We start from the raw sequence: 16,711 nt of genomic DNA on the forward strand, positions 1-16,711 counted from the left end.
TGCACCAAGAGTCAAACTTACTCGAACCACGTCCAGTTCTTTATTTCTCTGCATGAGCTGTTTTTCCAGTTCCACAATCTTTGCCATAGCTTCATTTTCTGTGTCTTGGAGTTTTTCTGACAACTAGATTTTAAAAAAAAGAGCAAAGAGGTCAAATTGGTTTGAGATTTCAAAACAGTGTCTTCAGTTTTGACAAAGATTTTGAATCAAGGCTTACTTGTCTACTGCAAAGATGTAAACAAAGGGTCCAAGCATTTTATCAGACTATACACAGGACAGGAAAGTGACATGCGTTCTTTGGGTCTGATCCTGCAGCCCTGGGCACTGCAGTCACTGCTGCCTCGTGGCCCTCACTACATGGGAACTGTGGTCTGAAAGCCTCTACGAGCAGAATTCTTTTCTAAAGCAAAGCATGTGCCCCTGCTTCACTGAACATGTCTTTTTCAATTACTTCCTAATGCAAAAAATAAAAATACAGATACATCCAAAACACATTTCTGTCAGGATTAAAGGCTGCAGCAGCACATCATGACAGAATAAAAATGGCACCTAGGCCAGATCAAGTCGTCTCCACCAAAATCCCATCCAAATGTACGGGGAAAGGCCTAACAAAAGTAAGGTCCAAGAACTTTACCCACAACTCCTTAAAAAGGTCTCCGTTCAATCCCAAATATGAGATATTTTTGTTTGTCCTAGAGATACATAAAGTCTAAATGACTATGTTCAGACCATTGACATGTAGTTCATGTACCCTGAGGCTCTGTATTTCTCCTATCATGTAAGTAGAGAAATTTATTTATTATTTATGTAGACCATGTCTTTCTATATAAAAAGGACCCAAGGTGGTCTGCATCAGTAAAAAAAATAGTTAAACAGCTAAAAACAAGTATATAAATATTTTAAAGAATCAAACAAATACTACACTAAAAATGATAGACAAAGCCAACACCAAAAACACATTCAAAAGCAAAAAGGCACAGCTATTTTAAAAAAAAACACCCTCATGCAGTCCATGAGTTAACCAGTATCCAAACTAGGAAACTACAGCAAATGTGTTCCAAAGAAACTAGGATAAAACTTGGCTTCTGAAATCCTGGCATCAGGACACAATCACGCCTGGTAAGCACAGGAACCTAAGATTTCACAAGGTTATCATGTAAACTGAGATTATGCACCAACTGTGATTTATGCACCAATTGTAATCAAGGAGTGCTATGTTCAAGATCTTCCCAAACACTCTCAAGTTTGTATCTCCAGAAGATCAAGTTACCTTTAAGCAGAAACTTCTACAGTACTTCCTATCCATCTCATTCTACCACAATCCCTGCTGCTGACAATTTTTAAAATCCAAAGATGTGTTTCCTTAGTCTGGCTCTGCTCAACAAAAGCTTACTGCATATCTTGGAAGCGACATAGATTTTTCTATGAATTTTTATGGTATAAAATTCTGATCTGTTGTTCAGTATTTGTTTGTTCTAGATACACAGAGCATTTGCAATATATATGGAGACTGGCAGCTTCCTCTCCAACAGAGATAGAGATGAAGTTATTCTCCAAAGTGATTGGATTGTGCTGTTGTGAAATAAACTCCAGAGCAATTTGAAGGAAATGCCTGATCGGTGAATAAAAAAGACTATGCATATTGCTATACAAACATAAGTAGTTTCACTCTTATCACACGCTTGTCTATGGGCCAGCCCAGAATGAAATGTTCTGACTATGCCATGGCTATACATTAAGCAGAATGGTTGGTTGTATTTTAATATTAGAACTGGACCACAGAGAAAAACATTAGTTAACTAATGGGCAGGGTACAAGTTTAAACAAATAAAATAAATAGTTGTGAAAGTTTTACAACTGGAAGTACACTATCTAATCACCTGTACTGAATTATGTTTTTAAATGGTGTGCTCCAACTCTGAAATTAAGCTAGACATGTGATTAATAAAAATGAAATAGTATGCATATAAAGAAAAGTTATTCTAATAGTCATCAGATGATTAGTTAGCAGAAAATCTCAAAGAAATCTTTTTAGCAAGCCTAACAACCTATTTACTATTTACTAGGAACACAAGAGGAGCCCTGCTCAATCCAACTAAATTGTCTACTTGCCCAGCAATAGTCAGCTGTATGACTACTGCTAGCTGTATAAACATCAGCACAACAGGAAATCAGGATCAGGATCATGTTTATACTTCCATATATTACACCATGTAGACTACTGCTTTTCTAGTTACTGTATGTGATAATAAGGAATAGAGTTATATTTCCTCTTTTCGTTAAATTCAATATAAAAACAGATGAGAAAATGCTTTAACAACAGCACTGGATAATAATCAGATGAACTATTTATAATTATAGTCTAATATCTTAACTGACTGATTCTCATGCTTTAGTAAGCGACAGAGCATTTCCCTAAAATGAGCATTAAAAATAAATCTAGCCTTCAAACATCCCAAATCTCTAGAAATTCAACATCACTCATATTAATACTCACATGAGATATATTTTCTTCCAGTTCTTCCACTCTTTCCAAGGCAGCATTCTTGGTCTCAGCATCTTCAAGTAAAGCTCCCACGTCAAACACATTGTCCAGATAAGCTTGTATCTGCACCTGCAGCTTATCACTTTCCGTGTGTTTCAGCTTCTGAAAAGCCCAGAGAGAGAGAAAGAGAGAGAGAGAGTCAAATGAATTTGAACAACTGAAGTCAGGTTTGCCATCCATGTCACTTAATTTAAATATTACTGATAAAACTGTATATCAAAGAATAGACACTGGAAGCTACTTTTCACATCCCACAGTGAACATATAAATTCTCAGATTTTCTGATCAGAGAAAATAGGTTGAATTTCTAAATTCTGAGCAGAGTCTTAAACAAAAAAGATACCGTCTTCGTATTTTATGGAGTATGGCTCCCTTCTCGCTCAGTGGTGTAGGCATCCGGCTGCAGAGCCAGAGGTTGGGAGCTTGATTCCCCCCTATACCTCCTTGACAGGGGCTGGACTCGATGATCCATAGGGTCTCTTCCAGCTCTGCAGTTTTAAGATCATTCATTCATTGATTGATTCATTCATTCATTCATTCACCATCAATAAAGGATCCTGTGCCTTTCAGTGCCGAAAAACATGGATAGCAAAAGGGCCCCTGAAAGTGTTCCCTAATGTGGCCCCAAGTGTTTGAAAACCTTCTCGTTTGTATTAATTATTTATTTATTTATTTATTTATTTATTTATTTATTTATTTATTTATTTATTTATTTATTTATTTATTTATTTATTTATACCCCACCCATCTAGTATTGCTGACTGAGCTATCTCCCATTTTGTAACTGTGTTTTTTTACTAGGTGCAGTACTTTGTATTTATCTCTGCTGAATTTCATTCTGCTGTTTTTAGCCCAGTGCTCAAGCCTTTCTAGATAATTTTGAATTTTGTTTCTGTCCTCCAGGATATTAGGTATTCCACCCAATTTTGTGTCATCTGCTAATCTGATTGTCACTCCCTGCACCCCCTGATCCAGGTCATTAATAAAAATGTTGAAGATGCACTGGGCCCAGTCAGGACTGAGCCTTGGGGTACCCCACTTGTTATCTTCTCCTAATCTGAGAAGGAGCCATTAATCATCACCCTCTGAGTAAAATTCTGTAGTCAACCATGTATCCAGCCACATCTAGTTAGCTTGCTAATCAGAATATCATGGGGAATTTTGTCAAAAGCTTTGCTGAAGTCAAGATATATTACATTTACAGCACTCCCTCTGTCTACTAGGAGGTTACCCCATCAGATCAGAGCAGTCTGGCTGGATTTGTTCTTGACTCCTAGTTATTACTGCATTGTTTTCTAGGTGCTTGCATAGTGACCACTTTATAATCTATTCCAGAACTTTCCCTGCGATCAATGTCACCCTGACTGGTCTGTAGTTCCCAGGTTCTTCCTTTTTGCCCTTTTGGAAGATAGGGACAACATTAGCCCTCCTTCAATCATCTGGCACCTCACCCATTTCCCATTATTTCAAGAAAATAATAGACAGTAGTTCTGAGAGTTCTTCAGTCAGTTCCTTCAATACTCTTGGACGCTGTTCATCCAGCCCTGGAAATCTGAACTTGTTCAAATTAGTAAGGTATTCTTTGACTATTTGTTTATCTGTCTCCAGTGGGTAAATAGATGAATATATAAACTGCTGGAAAGGAACCTAAAACAGCCAAGAGGTGAAATGTTTGCCTTATTGTTCTTTCCTAGGCAACACTACAGAGCTAATTTCAGAGTCAGTCTCATAAGGTACCATACAGGCTATCTCTCCTATATGCCTCACTCAGTTTCAGGAAGAGGCTCCAATTTTGGATTTGGGGGGATTTTCAAATTGGGTTTTTTCAAACAATTATATGGGCACATAAGAAATACGTACCATACAGTGTATTTTCTCCCCCCCACCCTTCCATTTGTTGAAAAGAACCATCGAACAGTTGGTTACTCAAATATACGTTCTATTGCTTTCAGTGGAATTGTTTTCTATCAAAGTCACATCCGTTTTCCTCCCTCAGCTTAAACTGAACTTAAAAGTCGGCTTAATAAATGCTGAGAACTCTTTGTGCGTACAATATCTCCATAACAGAGTGATATTTCCCCTCCTGAACTAAACATAGGGGAAAAGCTGAATACAATTCAAAAATGTTTACTGATTTTTTTTTTGTATGCATGTGTTCTTTATTAAAAAACAGCAGCCTTTTTGTAGGACTGTCTAGGCATTTAGAGGAATATAAACATTCTTATCAAGGTATGTGAAAAGTACTTCTGACTCTGTCACATAGTGGGGAAACAACCTCCCCCAAATCATTTTTTTTAAAAATTTACTTAGCAACTGGAATCATGGCATCTAAAAAGCAGCTCTTGATTCCATAGGAACACATTCACATGTGCCCGTCATTGAAGGAGGTCCTACTTTGCATTCCACTATTGAGTATCAGGACGGAAGGCACCACACCAGGCCTCAGTAGCAACATATGCCTCCCGTCACTTACTGGCTTCTCAAAAATTAATTTAAGAACCGAGTTAGGATGTATGTGTGTTTCTAATTATGTAAAATAAACAATGTTTTACCATGATGTATAACTGTCCCTTCGGGGCTGGAAAAGCAGGGCATAACATTTCAGTGACAAACAAGATTATCATTTCAATCCACATGTAAACAGATTACCAAAGGAGACAAATTGGGGATTTAGGCAGGACAGGGAAGTAGTGTCTGCATTACCACAAAGTGAGAAGGATGTTCCAACTATATGCCTTGTCTATACGTACACTGGCTTCAGCTTGTTGTGGGGTGTTCCTGACAGCTGGAGGTAACAAGCTCTGGCAGTGACAGGAAGAAAGTGGGAAAGATGGAACATGGGCGGAAAAATGAGCAGCTACTTTTCCCTTAACAACTAAAGCAAAAGTGTGCTGCTTACTAAAAAAATGACAGCTGTCTGTTGAAGGACATGAATCCAACCTATTAATATGAAATAATGCACAGAACAACTCAGATAGAATAATGTTGCTTGTTTATATAATGCAGCATGCTTAGTTCTACTGTGGAAAAAAGAACAATGCTTCTAGTTTAGCAGCAGTGGGGGTGGGGGTGGTAGTAATAGTAGTAGTGTAGCAGCCCATGACTATACCCACAACTATTAGGGGTTCTCATAAAACACAATTACTCACATTGTCATTTCCTCCTGGATTAAAGGAAGTTGCCTCTCTGCTTGGGGTCAAAGGTGAGTACAACCACTCTGTATTATGGCTGGACATTCCTCTCCCCATCAAAGATGAACTACTTGTGGGAATTAATTATCACTGGACACACAAACCACATTTTTATGGATAACCCACCTTAGGAAGGTTTGCACAGATCTACAAAACCAAATGTTCTGTGGAACGATCCACATACCCCCTTATCAGACCGGGCTTTGTCATTCATATGCAAGTAAGTGATGCAAAAATCCGGCCCACATTCCTTTCAGGAACAGAATCAAGCAACTAAATTCTTGGGAAGGGACCAGACTCAGTATCAAAACACATGCTTTGCATGAAGAAGGTCACAGGTTCAACCTTCCCCCTTCATTAAGTAAAGTAGCCAGGGCTGGACAGGTGAAATCCCAGACCATTTCTGTCAAATCAGTGCAGATAATCCTTATTGAAATGGTCCAATGGAAGAGAGCGACCAAGCATGGACGGGATGACATATTGAAGTAAAATGTTAGCATTGTTCCAGTTTCACTGGGAAGTGAGCCTCTGATGTTACATGTCTGACTCTTTACTTAATTCCTGTTCCATAATTTGTTCATTCTCTTTCCACAGTTGTGGTGAGCAAACTGCTGCCAAGAAACCAGTCATCTATTATGATCCCTGCAACTGAACCAGTGGGGCACAGAAAGAATAAAAATCCTCAGAAGTCTGCCCAGCTGTAGCCTGAGTGGTGCGTCACTCTGCCTTACTGAAAAGGATCAGCAGAAGGAGGCAGCAGGAGGGAGTTAGCTGCCAGAACTCTTGAAATGGATCCAGCTGTCTCGGCAGCAAGGCCACTATAGCGGAAGAAGACAGAGTAGACCTGTTTCACTAGCACAAAGGTCATTGAACTAGACATGTGCACAGACAGCATATGGTTTCATTCATTCCTCCTGGTCCACTAATCAGGTGGTGGTTGCATATAAGATGCAAGTGAGGAATGGGATGTTTCCCTCTCTTCAGCTCCTGTGTCAAATCTGTGATTGGCTAGCAATTGGGGCTTGTATCGTCCACCAAACAAAAACAAGAGTACAAGGGACATGTATGTGGGAAGCAGGGCAGAGACAGTTAGCAGGTGTCTGCAAGAGAAATGTTTCCATTCTGAAAAGGACATGACTTGGACAATAAAGGAATGGCTTCATGCAAGATAAACAGAAGACCCTTGATGCTCCAGACGCTTAGGATTTCAATTCCCATAGTCCCTCGCCATTGGTCAGGCTGGGCAGCACTGACTGGACCTCAGGAGCAGAACCTCTAGGGGCCACCTCTTGCACAAAGAGCCCTCGACAATGATCTTTGTGGCTGGCGAACCTTGTCTGTTACGAAAGCACCCATCTGAGCAGTGACATTTTGAAGAAAAGGCTACTTGAGAGGCAACTGGTAATCTGTAATCTGGCATGGGCAAGGCCAACACCTGAAAGAGCAGGGCTGGTGAATACAACTGAAATATATTTTCTTTCTCCCTCTCCTTACAGAAGACCAAAGTAGGGTTTATGGTTTTAGCTTTTGACAGTATATATTTATTGACCTGTTTTTTTGCAATACCATTTTGTTACAAAAAGCACAGGCAACTTTTGGCAGATGTTTAAAGTATTACAATAATAAAAATGTAAAATGCTCCTTGCAGCTTGTCTTAATGACAGAGGTGGACATTCATGCTCTGCATGATTACATGCAAAGGCAAAACTGAAATATGCTCACATATCATCCCCAGTATTATGTTTGAGCAGCAAAGAAGAGTCAAGGTGAGCAATACTCACATCCAAATATTCATCCAGTCCAAGTTTTGTAAATTCATACTGGAGGTGAACTCTGAAATTCATGTCTTCTACAGAATGAACCACTATGTTGATGAACTGCATGCACGCCACCTGTGAAAGCAAGAATAACACAAAACAGGAATCACCAAGCAATGGCACCTACAAAGGATGTGGAATCTCGGCACTCTTTGATACAGGCTAGACCCTACCATGTGGCAAAAGTGTGCCTGAGAATGGTATTAGGTGAGATGAAAGAATCACAGTGATCCTCTTTGGAAACTATGCTTGCTGAAATAAGTAATGGGACAAACCCAATTTATTACTTCAACTAGAGTGGACTCCATGGCTGAAATCCTGTTGCTCAGTTCCATATGCACAATGGAAGCAATTGTGAAATCCTGTTGCTCAGTTCCATATGCACAAAGTGGCAAATTACAGCTGATTAAAGGCTTTCTTTGGGGACTCTAGGCTGCACATGACTTACATATAATGTAATAAAGTTGTGTGCACCTTGAAATCCCCAAAGGAAGCCTTTAATCGCCTACACTTTGCCATTCCTGTTATACATGCAGAACTGTGCAACAGGATTTCAGCCAATGAATCAACCAAACTCATATAACATACTGACTTAGCAAACTGCCTCCATTCCATGAGTTTACAAGATGATTCTTGATTTTAAAAATGATGAAATGGCTTCACATCTTTCAATGATCAGTACAGTTCCGTAAACAGAACGGTTCCAAAACTTTCCATGAAATGTTTTCATATGTTTCCTTTTTCTTAGTCATTAAAGCTTCTATTCTGCCCCCCCTCTCTTATTTCCCTATGTATATCCCAGAAACAGATCTGAAACCTTGAAACAAACCAGGGTAGCAAGGAAAAAAACTGGCTGAATGAATTGTTGATTTGATCAGGACAAAGGATCATTTCTGTAATAGTTATATTTAAGGAGAATGAGCTATAGTTTACTGAAATGACACATTGGGATTATTTTAAAATAGTACTTCAGTCCATGACACAATGATAGCCGGGTCTGGAAATTCCTTTGCAAATCTCCCTTCTCCTCATTCTGTCAGGGGGAAAAAATTACTCTTGTCATGTTAAAGGTCAATTGTCTAGAGTTACTGTTTCACTAATGGATCACTGAAATTGCTTATATTTCAGAAAGTAACACGGAGCCTTACTTGACCTTTTCCTTGCTATCCTGACAAAATAGAGCTTCTGTACTGTAAGTGAACAGTCTGCTAACTGGAGAAACCCAAATGGTTTCGTAATTCAAGCAGGTTCAAGACTTCATTCCACAAAGTCTCCAAGATCTGTCTTCCCTTGTCGAGCCTAGTTCCTCTCCCAAACTTCCTGCAGCATGTGTCATGAGCCATTCATCGGTCCTCAGTTCTTAGCTCCCTTTTCTACACAATTATTACATTTTAATCATTAAGCAGGAAGGGAGGGAAGTTGGCAGAAACTACCAAACAATATAGATGTTAATTTTTATGAATCTGAGCCCTACTAATGTTACCTCTCGGATGACTTTTTAAAAAAAACAGATCTCATCGGTGGATTTAAAGAGCAAGACTTGTCAAAACTCCTCTGCAATTTTACAGAAGAGAAACACTTCATGCTATCCTAAAGCATACAGAATGAAGTCTAGCTGAGACTAATTTAAGCAATCAGATCTCATTGTTTCCAGCCTTCCAAAAATCCCTAGAAAAGAGGGCAAGGGGGAAATTCCTATAAATCCGTGACCAAGTTCTACCGAGAGCAACCGGACCAACTCTCTTTTTTTGAATCAATTATGTTGAGGTGGGAGTGCATCTGTATGCAAGCATTTTACTCATATGTTGCTGCTTGTTCTAATGACTTCTCCTCACCCCGTGTTATTCTTGGAACTGAACCTGTGGAGCTTCTGCCTTGCTTATCTCCATTGTGTACCCAATTTGTCTCTGTTTTTCAACGGTCAAATCAAGTCCTTTGTTCATCAGATGAACTTGCTGACATTAATCAAAACAAACATCTACTGGTTAGCTTAACACATCAATATTCCAGATAACAGCCCAGGCAGTTGACACAAAATTGGAAGCTAGGAGTCTAGAGAATCCCAAGTTATTGTGAATGAGCTGCATGCTCATGCACACTCCCACTTAGCTCCTCCAGCCTACTGTGATGGACTGAAAAAAAAAAGGAGGTGCCCTCTGAACCAGGGATCCTGGCTTTCCTTTCCTTTTGCAAGTCAGGATCATAAAGCATGGGTTGGTTGCTTTTGGCATACCCTGTCTTCTTTGCTAGCAGAAAGCCAGGATCTCCAACCACAAACCTATATGGGCATCTCCTGCTGGCACAGCTAATTTAACCAGCCCTCCCAAATTGCCCCGCTCTGTGTATCCTCCATCATTCAGACATTCCTGGTTTGTTTAATCTGGGTTTCCCCCAATCTGATATGCTTGGGATATTTGGGACTACAGCTCCCATCAGCTGGGATAACCATCGGGGATAATGGGAGTTATGTGGTAGGGCCAATTTGGGAAGGGGTGTTTGGTCAGGTGCATCAGCCGGAGATGCCAAGTGGAAGTGAACACAGGGCTATGGACACATGGAAGTGAAAATAAGTTTGTGAACCGAGAACGTGACTGGAGGAAAAACTCTGATGACAGGGCACTGATGATTTTGTGCGTACGTTGTCTTGTTCTCAAAGTGGCGATGCTTCATTTCATACTGGAACATACAGGTTTAAGTATAGTGATCCATGCTGTCTGTTTATTCTGTATTCAGAGTATAATTTCTTACTCAAACTAGAAGTAGGATCAGAGAATAATTAGGCATGAGCAAACTGCTAAATATGGACCTGCTACATCTGTCTATAGAAGAGGAAAAGGAACAGTCACAATCTCACTTCCCTGTCAGTGTTTTGAATCATGCGGTATCAGCATGCTGTAAATTTCAGATATCTATTCCACTTTGTTTGAGTCAACAGTATAACGTGCCTGAAACCGAGGAGCCCCAGACCTCGCTTTTTTTTTAAATTGATTTTTGAGACTGTTTTTCTAGGAAAAAAGTAGCTTTTGAAACTGCAGCCGCCAGACTGATACAAGCTGGAGTAGCTTTTCTACTATGAAATATAGCAAAAGACAGAGTGGTGTTTTAAAGGAAATCTAGCAGAAAGTTATGTGGCAGAGAAATTGTGGAGTTTTAGAGAAGACATGGAATTTTAAAGAAATGTCTCACAGGTCTGCTATGCAGGCTGCAAGATATTCACTTTTCATAACATGAAGTTGCTTCTGTTATCCAGAGGTTCAAGAATTTCAGCTAAAGCGACATCCTGGACGCGTGACAAACTTTGCAGAACATATTGGGAGCCACTGAAGCTGGACCTCTTCTCTTCTACTGTATTCAAGAGACTAAGCTATTTCTAGGGGGTGGAAAAGGAAAAAGAGGTCCAACCCTAAAGCAAGCTACTCGCCCTCTGACTGCAGGACCAACCTACTGATTTAAAGCTTTCCTTCTCAGAGTATGAGGGCAAGTATGGAATTGCAACCTGGGGAGTCTTCCCTACTTGTAGCAACTGCTCTTGTTTATGGGTGAGTTGACTGGACAAAAATACTAAAGCTACAGGCCTTGGTTTAACCGAGGTTGTGCAAGGGCAGAGAATATATTCTGAAATCTACTATACCATGAAATACTTCCAAAGCACTAACTAGATGTAATAGAAGATGACTATTTAATGTGAGCCTAGGGAGAACAAAAAGCAAAGTGTGCTGCTTATACCCTGCCCAAAAGTGCTTAAAGCTCTCTCTGGGTGGTTGACAATTTAATTACTCAGGCTACAGCTTGCCCGCCAACCCCTCAGCGAGCTGGATACTCAACTTACTGACCTCAGAAATATTGAATGCGAAGCCAACCTTCAGACAGCTTCCTGAGCCCAAGACTGAACTCAGGTCATGAACAGAGTCTTCACTGCAGTATCTCTCTTGGTGTGACAGGGGGCACAACTGAAGAATTCCAATTCTTCATTTATTTGGTTTTTTTTACATTTTCCAAGTGACCTCCCCTCATTTCGGACCTTCTTTCTCACAGCCCTGAGGCGAATTAATACTGCTGGCTGGAGCCCACACTAGAATGGTTCTTCCTGTTCTCCTGACAAAAGTAACTTCTGAGAACCAGAGGCCTTAGTATGAAATATATAGCATTGAAGATAGCAGATGGAGGGAACAATCCCTTATTCTATCAATAAGGAGAGGTTCCTTACCCTTGACCATGGTTCTTCGAATGATACTCTGTGAATCCAAACGAATGGGTTAAACTGCGCCTGCGCAGGACTCTTCGGAATATTCTAGAGCTTAAATAACTGACCAATAGAAAGTTTCCCCGTGGTGCACATGCCCTGTCTGCCCGTGGTACCTCAGTTCTGAATGCCTGCCGCTGTCATAACTCTGATAATTAGAAAGCTGTAGACAACCCATGATGGACAGCAGGGAGGTTGGGCGGGATGTGCGGATTCACAGAGTACCACTCGAAGAACCATGGTTACAGGTAAGTAACCTCTCTTTCTTCTTCGGGGTCTCTGTGAATGCCCACAAATTGGTGACTAGCAAGCTCACTTACCGGAAGGAGGGCCGTCACAGTAAAATTGAAGTCAGCACAGCCCTTCCAAAACTTGCTTCCCTTTTTGGCTCTGACATCCAGCCTGTAACATGTAACAAAGGTCGATGGTGCAGACCACGTAGCTGATCGACCAATATCAGAGACTTCAATGCCACGTAGCCAGGCAGTAGAGGTAGCCACAGCTCTAGTGGAATGTGCCTTCAATACATCTGGTGGGGCTTGCCAACCAGCTCATAGGCTAAAGCGATGGCAGAAACTATCCATCTGGAAACTGTCTGAGAAGAGACCAGATGACCTTTCCAAGGACCGTGGAAGCAAACAAACAGTCTGGGAGATTTGCGGAAGTCCTTAGTTCTAGAAACATAAAAGGTCAAAGCCCGCCGAATATCAAGGGAATGGAGCATGCACTCAACATTGGAAGAAGGGTTAGGAAACAGCGTTGGGAGGCTCAAAAGCTGATTAACATGAAAACTCGAAATCACCTTAGGGAGGAATGAGACATCAGGATATAAGACGATCTTATCAGAGTGAGATTGTATATAAGGTGCATCAGCCCGCAGTGCAGCCAACTTACTTGCCCTCCATGCAGACGTAATAGCCACCAGAAACAAAGTCTTTAGAGAAAGAGGTTTTAGAGGAGTAGAAGCCATAGGTTCGAATGGTGAGTGTGTAAGAGCTCTCAAAATAGTCTGAAGAGACTATTGAGGGATTGGAGGCTGTAATGGTGGACAAATGTTATTCAAACCTTGAAGGAATCTCTTCACAGTTGGGTGTGAGAATAAGCGGAAAGTGTCTGAACCCAAAGGCTGATAAGAAATAATGGCTGAAATATAAACTTTAAGTGTAGAATGTGCTAGCCCTAGATCAAACAAATAACACAGGAAGGCAAGAAGAGTACCAAACAAAGCTGGAACAGCCACAAAACCTCCGGACGCAGCAAACTTTGTAAAAACATAAGAATACAGCAACTTGGCTGAAGGCCTCCTAGCCCTGTCCACCACCTCCTTTATACTGGAAGAATCCTCCACACCATGAGATGGAGCGACTTGATGTCGGGATGACAGATCTTGTCTCCATACTGAGTTAGGAGGAATGGTTGGGGAGGCAGTCTCAGGAAATTGGACACGATAGTCTTGAGGGTAGTAAACCATGGGTGACGAGGCCACCACGGAGCTACCAGGATGGCACTGGCTCGCAACTGGTGGATCCTGACAACTGTCCATTGAATAAGTGGGATGGGAGGAAAAAGATAGAGAAGGACAGCATCCCATGTCACCATGATCGCCCAAAGAACCGTTGGCTCTCCCTGCTTGAAAGCAAAACTTTTTTGCTCTTTGCGTTGATCTGAGTCGCAAAGATGTTGATGGCCTGTGTGCTCCACCTGCTGCAGATATGGGCGAATATGAGTTGTCAAGAACCATTTGTGAGTTTGAGTGGTCAGGCGGCTCAGGCAATCAGCCACATCATTGTCCTCTGTTGACACATGGATGGTGATCGGAAATATGTGATGATCGTAGCACCACTCCCACAGGTGGATCACTAAGTACAGAAGGGACAATGAATGAGTGCCTCCCTGCTTGTTTATATAATACAGAGTGGTCATGTTGTCCGTAGCCATTTGCACTCCGCAATTGACCACTAGAGGATAGAAAGCGCAAAGAGCCTTAATTACTGCCAACATTTCTAGAAGACTGATATCTAGCAGCTTCTCTGAGCTGGACCACAGGGTGTGGATCATGTGAATGCCACAATGCCCGCCCCAAACTGTCATGATGGCGTCTGTCGTGATCTGTACTGTCAGTTGAAGGGGCCTGAAGAGTCAACCAATTAGAAGATGCAGCATGAAAGTCCACCACGTCAGTTGGCGTGATAACTCTGGAATCACACGTAGACGTTTGGCAAGGTTATCTAATAACAGATTGAATAGAGACATGTAGCACACCTGCAGAGAGCGCATCTTCAATGGAGCATGAGGAAGAGCAGACGTGGTGGAATCCGTAAGGCCTAAAATATGTTGCATGTGATGAGCAGAAACCCTGGCATATGGGCGGAACTTTTTTAAAAAAAGTTGTTCTTGGTGGGTTTTGGAGGGTAGGTTTGGGCTTTTTTTTTTTTTGGCAGTCCCAGCGTGGGACTTGCTGTGTTTATTTTCTTTTTGTTTGTGGTTTTTTTTTTTTTTGTTTCATTTTTTTCCCCCTTCGGCTGGAACGGATTAATCAGTTTTCAATGCATTCCTATGGGAAATGGAGCTTCTACTTACGAACGTTTCAACTAATGAACATCTTCTGGGATGGATTAAGTTCATAAGTAGAGGTTCCACTGTACTCCAGATAAGAAAAACCGTAATCAAGAAAACAGGCTGAGATCAAAACCAGAAAATGTAAACGAATTGAAAACAGCTCTAGGTGTCGCGAAGGAGTCCAACTGCAGCAGTGGCAAAAAGGAACTGAGGTACCACGGGGAGGTGGGGCATGTGCACCACGGGAAAACATTCTATTGGTCAGTTATTTAAGCTCTAGAATATTCCGAAGAGTCGCAGTTTAACCCATTTGTGTGCATTCACAGAGACCACGAAGAAGAAATGAAATATATACAGTACTTGAAATAATAAAAATGATCACAAGTAATGCATAAAAATGCTAATCTAATATCACTTACCATAAAATCTATATTGTTATCTTCGTTTCGAAAATGTTCCATCAGCTTCTCAAACCGCTGCTTTTCCCCACAAACCTGGGAAGGAAATTCATACACTCTGTTATGCATCTGTACACTAGAGGGAGTACTAAAAACATCTTTCTGTAACAAACATACAAAATTTATGGGTAGTTTGTACTGGGGGGAAAAATCAATATTCTGACATACAGAAGCTGCTTTACACATTAAGGTTCTAAGAACAAAGCTCATATGCTTCCCCCTCCCATTAAGGTCATGAGGAGCTCAGAAGCAACTGCTTCCATTTGTTAAAACTGTGGCTTATTCTATTGCTTGAAATCAAGAAACAAGAGTTAGTGGAAACAAGCCGAACATGGTTTCAGCCTGGTTTGAGTAGTCTATGAACAGCATGGAAGATCGCACGTTTTGCTAATACAGAAAACGTGAGGCTTTAATACATGCACAGCTTTCTAGCCAGCTATTTTGTGAAGTAATTGTGAATCATACTGGACTAACAGCAACAAGCCTATGTGTTGGCAGAATAGACAAAACTTTTCATTGTCAACAGTGGCACTTCAAGGTCAACAATATTCCCAGCTGGAAACGCACATTTATTTGTACAGACAGAAGGTCAAAGAGGGACACAACAGGATGGCAGACATGACTATCCAACATATAAGGAGCTGCCATATGAAAATGGTGAAGCGACACACACAATGTTACAATTTCATTCCCACCCATGATTAGGCCAACACAGGGAAAGTGCTTTCCTCTTACTTTAGAACGAAAAATGTTAATGTTTGCCTGAAATAAGATTTGGGAGTAGAAGTTGGAAAAAGAAAAATCTAACAGCAGCATGATTAAAGCAGAAGCATACAATAATAAAGGGTGGGGTAGGGCAGGAAGGGAAAATAGCAAAAAGGAGGCAAGGAAAAGATTGTTTGAAGGCAGAGAATAAGTGCTCTTTGTTATCAATCAGCAGATAGTTCACTATCGTCCTCAAATGAGCCATACGTCTGGACTCATTAACCTGTATACATCAATGATTCTAGACATCCTAAATTTAAAGTGTTACCCTTGAATACTTGTCACCCACTATCCAATACTAAGTTAAAGCAAATTTAACCTGAGTCAGATTTCTTGAGTGTGTATATTGTTGTTGAGTTTTAATTGTGCTCCTGCTGTTTGTGCATAAGAGTACATTTAAAAAAGACAGAACTGAAGAGTGTGGAAGCAGATATAAATTACTGAACTTTTAGCCGGCAAATTAACGCAGATGTACATAACTATATGGTTTAACGTTACATGCATGAACTTCCAGACTGGCACACACTCCCTTGTCCCTCTTCTGCAAGATCAGAAGCTTTAGCTTTCCATATTTGACTGTGTGGCCGAACTTGTACAAGTTAATGGTTGTTATGGACAGTGTGTAAAAGTGGGTATCTATGGATAAAAGTAGGTAACACTATCTAGATAAGTGTTAAAAGTGGTGAAGTATCATGGCTTGTTCTCCTATCACAGTTAAAATGAACCATAGTGCAGATGAAATGAGTAACTGTGGTTAGTTAAAAATAGAAGTGAGGAGAAGCATGCAGGTTCAGTGGCTGCTAACTGAAGGCACCTTCAGACAGTAACATCCAGCTGCTGATCACATTTCCTACTCCACAGTAAGGATGTGAAGAAATCTTTAAAACTACAGTACTTGTTTTTGACAAAACACCGTCTGTGTCTGAAGCTGACCAGAGAGTCTGTTGAGAAATCGCTGACCCTCACAAGCCTTCTTGCCTCCACTACAAGAACAAGACAAGGATTTTTTTTTCTAGTCAAGGTTTCGTCAAGTTCTGTCTTCATGGAAAACTAGTGTATTTTCTCTTTCTGAAGGAAAACACCCCTATGGAAAACACGGAGAGCATACAAGGATGGGCCAATGGATTTTTAAA

At 40.8% G+C, this 16,711-nt stretch overlaps 1 protein-coding gene across 15 annotated transcripts in view; it reads right to left on the minus strand.

Moving 5' to 3' along the window:
• Positions 1-16,711, minus strand: part of FMNL2 (formin like 2) — a 224,223-nt gene that overhangs the window by 28,627 nt on the left and 178,885 nt on the right. For all 15 annotated transcript variants that reach the window (XM_072983128.2, XM_072983134.2, XM_078376542.1 and 12 more), the window contains 4 exons: positions 14,775-14,849; positions 7,518-7,628; positions 2,498-2,647; positions 22-123 (listed from right to left, as the gene is read on the minus strand). In XM_072983128.2, the coding sequence (XP_072839229.2) occupies positions 22-123; positions 2,498-2,647; positions 7,518-7,628; positions 14,775-14,849 (438 nt within the window). The remainder of the gene's footprint in view (positions 1-21; positions 124-2,497; positions 2,648-7,517; positions 7,629-14,774; positions 14,850-16,711) is intronic.

The sequence above is a fragment of the Pogona vitticeps genome, chromosome 1 (assembly GCF_051106095.1).
Source record: "Pogona vitticeps strain Pit_001003342236 chromosome 1, PviZW2.1, whole genome shotgun sequence".
Taxonomy (NCBI): domain Eukaryota; kingdom Metazoa; phylum Chordata; class Lepidosauria; order Squamata; family Agamidae; genus Pogona; species Pogona vitticeps.